Source organism: Polyodon spathula, chromosome 10 (genome assembly GCF_017654505.1).
Source record: "Polyodon spathula isolate WHYD16114869_AA chromosome 10, ASM1765450v1, whole genome shotgun sequence".
NCBI lineage: Eukaryota > Metazoa > Chordata > Actinopteri > Acipenseriformes > Polyodontidae > Polyodon > Polyodon spathula.
This window is the reverse complement of record NC_054543.1, coordinates 12,017,901-12,029,770: the sequence shown is the minus strand read 5'-3', so window position 1 is coordinate 12,029,770 and position 11,870 is coordinate 12,017,901. Positions and strand designations below refer to the sequence as shown.

Sequence of the window (11,870 nt, the reverse complement as noted above, 5' to 3'; positions counted from 1 at the left end):
TAAACTCTCCATTGAAGGCAAACCGTTTTTCTGGTTTACCATCTGGTACTTTGTACCTTCGGAACCAGTCTACTGTGGCTTCCAGGTAACCTGGCTTCAGCCATCTAACATCACCAATACCTGAAAGTAAAATGCAGTGTAAATGCAATAAAAAGGCACTACAAGAACAAAGCTATTATATTTTTTTCTTTAAATGGGAACCTTAATGAGCTGCCAGTATTAGTAGTACTATTAAAAGAATATTTATGACAACTGTATCTTTTTATCTGGAACATCAGTAAGAAATCTAAATAAGTTCAGTATCAGTATCTTGCCTTACACAGGTTCCAGATTAGCGAAACACTAACGGCGTAGTAGCACAGCAATGCCCGTAAGCGAATGGGAAAAAAAAAAAAAAATCAACTGAATCCCAACTTCTGAAAAATTCAATTAATCACACTGTTAAAAGCATTTGCTTCTGGGTCTTCAACATTGATTGTGATGACTTTCCAGTCAGTTTCTCCATCAATCAGAGCCAAAGTACCTAAAACCTTAACTTTAACAACCTCTCCTGTGGAGCAAACCTTAAGCATTAGGGAGAAGAAAGAACTAGAGAAAAAAAAGGATCTTTCAATCTCTCCCCCCCACCAGCAAATGTGAGTCTTCTGGGTACACTTGAATTCCAATTTTTGTGAATTAGTTAAACACAAATCACTGCATTTTTGGGCAAAAGGTTTCTGTTAAGTTTACCACTGATCATCTTTTGTCAGGACAGCAAGTATAACTCAGTTACATAATCTACTAGTAGTTGTATATATTTACCAACACAACAAATATATGATGGTTAATGCCCATTTGCCAATCTGTACCTCAAAACCATTTTAAAAGGTGCAGGTAAATAAACAAATCAGAAAAGGCTGAAACCTTTGTTTTTCCTTGCTCCAGGGAAAGAGAAGCGGTAAAAGGATAAAACTAAAACATTGACTTTGTTTACTTTGATATTTGTCTTTCATGCTCAAACTATTGGTACGTCTCTGATCTGCACAAGGATTACACAATACAAATGTAGAAACACCACCTTCTCTCCCTAAAGATAGCAGTATTACATTTCTTACCAGTTTAATATGCTATTATGTGTGTTTTGTATAAATCGTTTCTTTTTCTACTTCTGTAACCATTTACAAAATGTACTTCTACAACCAAGGGGGCTGTTTCTGAAGAGCACAGAAATCTGCTTTAATGAACAGACTATAAATGACTTAAGAGTCTTTTCAGAAACAAACAGAGGGGTTGATTTTTTGTTTTTCTGGAATAGTAAGTAGGGGTGTGCAGGATCAGAACTAGGTGCTGTTGGTAAAAAAATGTTAAGAACGTCTAGTTTTGGGACCAGTCATCTATCAGTCCTGCATGCCTGTATTAGTAGTCCTAGGTAAATAATGGCTGCAAACAGAATGTTGCACGCCACATAAAATAAGAAATTAAACAGGTTAGAATGGTGATATTTTTGTAATGGTGTAAAAAATACTTTAAAACAGATGCAAATGCTCCTAATAAATTTGTAAAACAAAAAAGTAAATACAAATGAATAAATAAATTACCTTGTTGCCGATTTCACACACATCAATTGGATCATTGTCACCACAACAACCGGTTTCTGTATCAGTGTGTCTTGGGTCTTCCCATGTCTAGGGTAGAAATAACTGGATTAAAAGCATCTCATTGATTGTGCAGCATTCACATTCAAAAAATAATTAAGCTATTGATTTATCACAGTGTAACCATTTTTGCATGATTTCGCTATCCCATCTATTTTTTATTGCCATGGGATGTAAATGATGTTGATTTTAAATTCATTTGTGCTTTTTTATTGTTTGGAAAATAGCCCAGAAACCTTGATAAAAAATAATTTAAAAAAGATATCTACAGATATGGCCATCATCCTACAGTCAACCAATTTTGCTTCATAAATTCAAATGAAACCTGCTGAATGTTATGTTAACATATTTAATTAAATACCACTCTGTAGTTTTCCCATAAACAACAAAAAACTGACAAATTGAAAAATGTGACATTTGAATCTAACATGAAATACTGTGCTACTTACTACTCAGTAGACACTTGCAATATTTTTTTGATTACATGATAAATAAAACATCTAAATTATTTCCTATAGTTTTTTTAGTTTTGTTTGTTTTATTTTATTTTTTTATGTCTCAATCCTAAAATTTTAGGTGATGCAAAATTTTTGGCCATAGCTGTACATTACGAAATGTGCAGTTAAAAGGTAATTTTCTGGATTATTCTGCCCCAAAACACTGCAGTGATCATACAGAAACTTAAAACATTTTTGCAAGCAATATCCAAGGTTATTGCACTGGACAAGTTTACTGATGGAGTTCAAGTAACCAAAATTGTCAGGTCACACCGTTTTCATACAAAATCAAGTTTTGGAATACCTGCAGTTTATTGTTTCTAAAGGTGAAGAGAAATATAAATTGTATAATTAAACTAAGTATGCATCAAACTGTGCTAAATCATGTGGAAAATTATCAGGCTATGATCCTGTGGAAGGGCTGAAGCACTGCCGTTGTAATGTGTGGGCGTGTGGAGAAAATTGGGTTGTCAGGGAGGGGGTTAAATTCCTCCCTTCCAGAAAACACGTGGGAATGTGGCCGAGGCCATAATTTAATGATTAATAAGGCTCCAGCCACAGGTGTATAAAAAGGGTAATCATGGGTGTTAGTAGAATTATTGTAGGTGAAGGTGTGTTTTGCTGCTCATGAGTTCTGTGTAAAACCTTTTGTTTTGGTCCTTGTGCCTAATTGTTTTGTTTGTTAGTGTTTTATTTGTCTAGTTTTTGTAATTAAATGTGCGCAATAGCACTTAAACCTGCAGCTTCTCATGTCCGAGTCTCTCCCCCTGACGGGGTGCAGCCTTGTCAGTGACACTACCCTGTCACACAGCCCCAAAAACAATTTACTTTTTTGTGCATGCATTTAATAGAGAAAAATACAAACTGGTAAATAACAATGTTGTAAAGAATCCTACAGGAAGCATTTGGAATTCAACTGATGCATAAAAAAGGCACTGCAATATTTTAATGGATTATGTATTTCATACGTAGCCTCCCGCCACCATGGCCAGGATTACAGGTATATTCACTCTTCAAAACATGCTCATCCTTTAAATCAATAAAGGCCTGATTACTTTGTTGAAAAGCAGCTGGTCAATAAACCCCCTACTGGCAAATGACAGCTTTTGACCTATTCACAAACTGTTTCTCAAAATGAAGACAGATGGCTCCGCAATTAAACAAAAAAATGTAAAAAAAAAAAAAAAAAAAAAAAAACACTGATGCAAGCAAAACATGCCTGTGGGATTGCTCCATAGTTCCAGATATAGCCTTTGTGAGGAAACACATTAGCAACATATCGCAGTTTGCCTTTCTTAACATCTTGTTTTATCGGGTTTAGTGCATCCTTGGTGGCAATCTGAAAAAGAAAGGTGTACAGTAAGTAGAAACCATTTTTAAGAGTTATCCTCATTTTTAGGTCAATTCAATAGGTCCACTGAAATGTATGGCCATATTGAATTCTCAGAATTTTTTTTTTTTTTTTTCATTTTAAACTACTAATTTACCCTAAGGTAACCTTTTGGAGTCTTATAGTACAGTCGATACTAAATTTATGTTAAATATATATATATATAAGTGTATTATATATATATATATTATCTATATATATATATATATATACATATATATATATATATATACATATATATATATATATATATATATATATATATATAATATATATATATATACACACACACATATATATATATATATATATATATATATATATATATATATATATATATATATATATATATATATATATATATATATATATATATATATATATATATATATATATATATATACATATATATATATATAAGTATATATATATGTATATATATATATATATATATATATATATATATAATATATATATAATATAATATATATATATATATTATATACATATATATATATATATATATATATATATATATATATATATATAATATATAATTATATATATATATATATATATATATATATATATACATATATATACACATACACACACATATATATATACACACACATATATATATATAATATTTTTAAACTATAAACTGTACATATATACACACACATATACATATTCTTTTTTTTTTAAGGTATCTTTGTATAGTGAGGTATGTTTTTGTTCCTTGTTCTTTTTTTTTTAAGGTATCTTTGTAATTAAATATATTCATTATTAGCAGACTTACAACTACTGTCACAGTAGCTTAGAGCTATTGTAAGTTAGAATACGAAATGTGTATAAAGTAGGGGTTTTAATCTTGACATTTTCTATTGAGCGATTAATCATCTTCTACGCAGTCAATTAATAGCACCTGTTTAATAGTGATATGAAATTGTATTGAAAGACAATTATAAGCAATACAAAGCATTACCGTAATGCTATTTATTGCAAATGTTTCATAATGCCGGCAACGTTTATTATACATATATTTACTTACTTGCATGTAATTTGACTGTTTGAAAACATTTGCTTAAATGTAAACTGGCAGTTAGACAAAGCGACAATTAACTTTTTATTTTTTTAATTGCTGTTTTTGGTATACTGCAAGCTTTCAAGTTTCAGACTAACAAAGGTAACTTGCTGGGTGCTATTTTATTTAGGTTAGCTGATGAGAAATGTAATGTGCTATTTTGTTTTAGTTAGCTTTAAAAAAAAAAAAAAACTGATATAACTGTTCATTTTCTGCTACCGACTGAAAGAAATTAGTTTTTTGATACAGTACTTTTTTGTGACAAGTTAATAGATTAAAACCGTGTATAAAGTACATAAGTAGCAAAATATACAGGACCACACCTTATTTATCTTTTTCTAAAGAACTACATAACAAAATAACATTTGGCCATTTAAAAGTATGAGCAAACACATTTTCAGTAAACTAATGGATGTTCAGGTCACTAATTTCAATTGCAGCTACTAAACACAATTTCCTTTTGAGTCAATTAGCTGTACAATGTTTAAGAAAAAAATACCTCCATTTTGGCATTTGTCCATCTTGGTACTTCAACAACCATGTTGAAGAAATCCTGAAAAAGGCAGACATTTTAGAGCCCTTATTTTTTGGTCAAGCGACACTGTAATCAGCAAGTTCAATTATTTATAACAATAACCGATAAAAAGGAGGCAGATTCTGTAACAGTATCCAAATTATTAGTCCTAAAATCCTTATTTTTATTTATTAAATTAATATATGATAAACATACTAATAGAAGGTGGGATTCTACTTATTAATAATATTCGATGGAATGAATCCAAGTAGTTATTAAGTTCCACATCACAGCATTGCTGACTTTTGGATACCTGAGTATTCCATCCTGTAGATTTTTGTCACATTAATAGCTAGCAAGTACTGATAGTAACAGACCGATTCCAGGACACACCTTATTTACATCTTAAAATCATCTAAGCTGTGCTTTGCAAAGGATGTCAGGTATGAACTACTTTTGTTTTACGGAATGTTCTGAAAAGAGTTTAGGAACCTAATTAATCAATTGTAAATTCCATACAAATAACCCTGTTGGTACTACTTCTACATTGAGAAAAATAGACCAACTTACTTTTGATGGCTATTGTTACCATTTTATGTTTGAAAGATCTACAGTAAAAATCATTTCTACCCAACTTTACAACTGTATAAGCTTATTAATTTTTTGATTATTGTTTCTACTACAGTACATTGCAAGAACCAAATAGAGGAGGATGTTTCACGACCTTGACCTTCCCCACAATCCTTATCTATGAACAAGTATGTGCGACTTACCTCCATTACCTACTTAGTTTGAGGTGGGGAATGCGAATACATATGAACAGAATTTTAATATGAAATACCTCCTTTATTGCAGCTGCAAATAACAAGCATAACAGTTGATTAAGTAAAATTAGAAACCTTTATGTTGCTAGGGACCCAAGACCTGTTATATTGTGTAAAATGATCTTCAAATTAGTACAGTGCACATACTATTAACAGTAATTATCCACACCAATATGATTACAAATAGTTAAATGAGTGGTTGCCAAGATACCCAAGCAACTCAATTAAAAAAAATCACATCTCAGGAGTCACTAACAGCAGGCATCTATTACTAACATCACTATGCAGAGTATAAGCTCAGTAAAATAAAATGTTCAACTTCACGTTTAAAAGAAACTAAACAAATTGACAGTTACAGAAGAACAAATGTATTTGTTTCAAAAAATAAAATGACTGAACTCAAACTGTTCTAGAAAGACCACTCGTGTTGCCATAGGGACAAGTCTCCTAAAGAGACAGACAGAAATACAATTTGGCCAAACTGTATATAATATTGTATACAGTACTGAAGACTACATAGCTAAGCTGATAATTTACATATAAACCAGTTTGCTGTTCAATCAAATATTTACTGTCTAGATACATGTAAACATTGCTAAATTGATTTATTATATCAAAATATCAATAGTGAGTGTACAAAAAGTGTAACATTTTTAAGGAAACAGTGTATCATTCAAAATAGGATACATTTCATAATTTTCATTTTGAAAAAGGGTGGCAAGTCATTTCTCATACTGTTTATGAATATGTAGAAAACTGCTACTTTACAAAACCCGTCAAGGACATTCTACCTTGTCAGTCATTATTTTGTATCTCAGTCTTGATGTCATACTTACACATATTATATACATACACACACATTATATATATATATATATATATATATATATATACATAGATATATATATATATATATATATACTATATATATGTATATATCATATTCTACATATTATATGTCTGATATTGTGTTCCGTGTCCATATATTTTATACGAACTCAGGTCCATGTGAACAATCACGTATTATATTATGTATGTCTATATATACATACATGTAAGATATATATGTATATATATCTATATATGTATATATAGTATATATAATCAAATATATATATATATATACATAATATATGTGTGTGTGTGTATATATATATATATATATATATATATATATACATATATATTATACACATACACACAATCAAAACAGTAAACCATCCCAAACACAAGAAATTACATACAGTAGACTACTGGGAAACACTGCTGAGATTGACCAACTGCTTGATCAACAGACATTGCAATGATAAAATGTGACCTTCTGTTATTTTAAATGTACACTGTGAAAACAGAACATCAAACAGACAGATTATATGTAGTTACAGGTTCAAAAAGTAAAATGATACAACACTAGATCCTGAGCTCTGCACAGATCACATTTTGTTTTAGGTTAAAAAAAAAAAAAAAAAAAAAAAGATAGCATTATACCAACTGTGCAGCTCCAGGTCCAAACAAAAACAAAATTAGCTTTTAAATACTGTTCTCTTTAAAGATTAGTGTCTTTATAAGATTAGAAATCACAAGGTTAAAACATGCAAAAATAGTGTTTGAACAGTTACTAGGAGAGTAAATTTAATAATTTAATAATAAATACTGAAATTATAATAATAAATACTTTAAAAGCAGTATTATTAAAAACAAGTAGGTTATGTTCATAACACACACACACACCTTGCCACAGTGGTATCGCCTTCATATACCGTATTCCAAGATTTTGATACCCTCATGCACTACCCTAACAAGCATTCAAACTGGATTTGTTTTTTTGGAAGCAGTTTTCTTAACTATTAGTAAAAATCCAAATATGATTACAGTGATATGTACATGTACAGTAAATGCACTGCCTTATCCCTGGATTTTGAAACTCTTAACTGATTTAACCAAATGTTATCCCTCACCATACTGTACAACAAAATCTAAGCCAGAAATACTTAGATTGCACTGCAATATCAAATTTCAGTACAATCATGAAGCTAGCCATTTTAGGAATTTCATATCTCACTCAACCTACCATTACACAATTATCAAGCTATGTGGCAAACACTAACAGCATCAGTGGTTTACTGTATTTTGGGTTTTAAAATATAAACTGCTCCCTTCTCCCTTGTTTTCTCACAATCTGATTTAAAAAAAAAGTCCCATATTCAGTAAAATAGTACATACAGTTTACAGTCAACATGACCAAAATATGAAATAACAAAGGAGTGCTGTATCAGTTAAAAAGTTGGTGAGCTCAGACGGACACATGCAGGACTGGCCTTTTTCTTGCAGGGGCAGGTAGCTCGCTGACATCCGTTCTCAAGTTCATGTGTGTGAAAGAGTGCATTGGTTTGGTTGTGCGATCATCAGGACACCCACTGAACCTTCAGTTCAACTGAACTGCGTGTGGAATTGCTGCAGAGCATGGAACATAGTTGGACATTCTAAACTGGGGAAGAAATTGGGGGTAAAAACTGGGCAATCAAATAAATGAACGAATTAATAAATAAATAAATAAACTATACAGTACATGGTCCAAATATGTTTTGTACTTTACAAAATACCCAACATGACTGGGTCATTCTGCCAGAACCTATACAGACTGAATGAGATTTCAGTTCAACAAATGCCACACTATTAAACTAGAACAGATTAAACAGAAGCTACTGTACAACAGGCTTTAAAAAGTGAAGTTTAAAAGTTAGTCTTACATAAGTTTGCCTGCTCATTTCTGCAACTCTTGATTGATATTGTATGAAATCACTGTTCCTACTTTCGCAATTGAAATGTGCTTTTTATCTAAAGAAACACAGCTTGGATTCTCCCACCCCCATACAGTAAATCAGGCATTACTGCTTCAAGCATTCAGATTACAACAGTTTGAATCTAAACTCTGAATTACTGTTCTTTAAATTATTAAATAACCCATAACTAATTTATATAGATAGACACTGCATACAAATTCAGTTTCCCTTTTAAACATTTCAGCAAGAAAGAATAATGCAAAGGCAGCTATCCTACAGTAATATAAAACAAACAAAAAATAGAAATGGTTTCTCTGGGGGCTATATGTGAAAAAGATCTGTATACAGAGGTTAAAACTATTTGGTAGTGAACAGCTTAATTTCCACCTTCTGCCAGATAATCAAAGAATAGAGCAGTTTATCAAAAATTAAGACAGAGTACTGTCTCTATACAGCACCTCACAAACTAAGTAGGTCATGGAGGCAAGTCACACAAACTAAGGACTGTGGGAAAACTTAAGGTCAAGATCATGAAACATCCTCTATTAGCTTCTTGCAACATACTGTAGTAGAAACAATAATCCACAATTAAGTCTTGTACAGTTGCAGAGATGAGTAGTTGATTGACCTCAGTATGGCATCCATATAAGATATGACTAGTACAAAAGATTTAGTTTGTCTTGTGTGATACCTATAATCCAACTTGACAGAATCACAGAATCAGTTGTGTGCGGAGTATGATGCAAATGTGCATTTTGGCGGGTTAGCACTATCATATGGAAAGCACAAAGTCACATGACTGCAATATGGCTGCCATCCCCAGTCAAAATGAAATTTTTATAATCCTTAAAATATGAAGCTACAAGCTAAATTAGTAGCAGAGGAAAACTTTACTTGCTAAGCCATTGGTTCAACTGAGAAAACAGCAGCACAATCAATTTATGATAGAGAAGGAACTGTTGTTGCTTTAAAAACAAACTCCCAATTATTGTAACCAGTATGTTGTAAAGAAGTTACTAGTTGTATGAAACTGGTTTAAACAAGAGTATTTTTTTTCTTTTCAATGTTTTACCATCAAGTGTGACAATGTACATTTCAGCAGGCAGAGTTCATACCTTGAGAACAGCATATATTTGTACTTATTTTAGCAGCAACAGCCTAGTTCTAGAGTTCTGTACCTGGTCATTGACTGTAAATCCTGAAAACAGCCTTGTTAGGATCTATTAATATACAGGGCTCAGTCTTCCTTTATAAAAAGAAAAATAAATCTATAACAGCTTCCTTGGTAGTTTACTTTAAATTATCTGTGTATTTTAAGAAAAATCTAATTTCTAACTAAACCAACTAAAATAATTTGTGATAATTTTGTTCTTGATAGGATTAAAAGATTATGTTTTAGCAGTCAGTAACCTACACTATGTATACTAAAATATATAACAAAACCAGATTAAGTGCAGAATCACAAAACTAAAAATGTCAGAATTAATACAAGTATATATTTGCTAGCCAGTAAGAAAAAAAAAATGAAATTTGATATTAAGAAACGCATTAGTTTTTATGATACATCTCATTTAAATTAAAAAAAAAACAAAAAAAAAAACAATACAATTTCTATACAAACTTTTTTTTTTCCCCCCATTCCTCTTCTGGGATCTGAAATACTACAACAACAATGACACAATGATAGATATTGTGGGTCATACTCATGTATTGATACACCTTTACTGAAAATGGCCCCATTGGCCTGTATGATACACAAAGCAACTTTGAAAAGTAAGATTAAGCAAAACACACTGTACTAAACCATATCGTTTAGAACAGGGGATGCACAATGATCATTTCATTCCCCAAGCTCTGCCCATTTGGAAATCAAGTGAAAACTACACTCTGACACTGTCATTACAGACTTCCTTCTATGATTAGGGGCCAGGTATGGTTCTATAAAAAAACGGCTTGTGTTTTGTCTTCAAAAGATGGTACAGTATAAAAGACTATATACAAAAACATAACCCGTTTCTTAGATAAAGCAGAAGAGATCCTACTAATATTCCTATATTTTGTATTGGCCTTTAACAAAGTAATACACATGTATATTTACATGACCAACAATGTGTTACTTTACCTGTGCTTTGTCTGCATACATTGGTACATCATGAAATGGAGAAATATACTTTCCTTCAGTTTTCTGAAAGAAAAGGAGCAATTTCAATATACAACATACAGTGAAACACAAAACACCTTAAACCTGTCCCAAAGTCATTTTGTAATCTGAAACTATACACTCATGTCAGTCTATATCTTGCATTTACATCGCGCCCTTCGTGTTCACATCACATCCCAGATAATTGCAGTTTTTCTATCGCAAGCTCACCTGGCTTTAACGCAGTTTGGTTTTAAGAACCACAAAATAAAAATATACAGTATTATCTTTCTCTACTGGTGAAAATGGCAAGGGGTGTTTTAAATGTAATATTAAAATACAGCACGTCTCCTTTTAACTTGTTAGAAGCGCGGGCTTGCTTGCTTCATAAAGAACGGCTTCTTAATTAATTCCATCAGCTACGTAACCGGACGCAGCTAGATTTGTATCTCAAAGTGTTGCACTTTCCTCTTTCCTCATTAATGTAGCTCATGTTCATTCAAGACATTTCACTCCGTTTGACTAAGAACTACAGCACAGTCTACACGTCCTCTAGGCAATCTTGTCTGACCTCTCAGAATTTGAAAATCAGACATGCGCAACAGAGAGCAGTTAACCAATAATCTTGCCACGTTCATTTTTGTCAATAGCACAGTTGGTGCATTGTCAGGTAATTTGTATACAACCTGCCCATCCATATTGTGCAATTACAAAGTACAACTTATGTAATGTATTTATTGCGTTATTGCAATATTAATAAAGCAAAATCCTAGAAACTGCAAAGATGATACAGGTTAAGGAAGAATTGTTTGCATTGATTTCATTGTGTCTTAAGTGTGTGTGTGTATCACTGCAGCCAAATCAAAATATATTTAGTAATACTAAAGTTAAAGTTAGCTACCATAACATTGTTTCTTTTGATATAAAAACATTGCCTTACGGTATCTGTTTTTCTACAAGCGCTAATAAAAGAAATATACTTTAACTTTGTAGCAGCTTAT

General features: G+C 31.6%; 1 protein-coding gene across 1 annotated transcript in view; it reads right to left on the bottom strand.

Annotated features, from left to right (window-relative positions):
- ppa1b (inorganic pyrophosphatase 1b) overlaps positions 1–11,368 on the bottom strand; it is a 12,418-nt gene extending 1,050 nt beyond the window's left edge. The window contains exons 1-7 of the mRNA XM_041261603.1: positions 11,312–11,368; positions 10,852–10,926; positions 5,108–5,161; positions 3,351–3,470; positions 1,578–1,664; positions 440–563; positions 1–120 (exon numbers count right to left, since the gene is read on the bottom strand). The exon at positions 1–120 is cut by the window's left edge and continues 8 nt beyond it. Of these exons, the coding sequence (XP_041117537.1) occupies positions 1–120; positions 440–563; positions 1,578–1,664; positions 3,351–3,470; positions 5,108–5,161; positions 10,852–10,926; positions 11,312–11,368 (637 nt within the window). The remainder of the gene's footprint in view (positions 121–439; positions 564–1,577; positions 1,665–3,350; positions 3,471–5,107; positions 5,162–10,851; positions 10,927–11,311) is intronic.
- Positions 11,369–11,870: the final 502 nt, after the last annotated feature.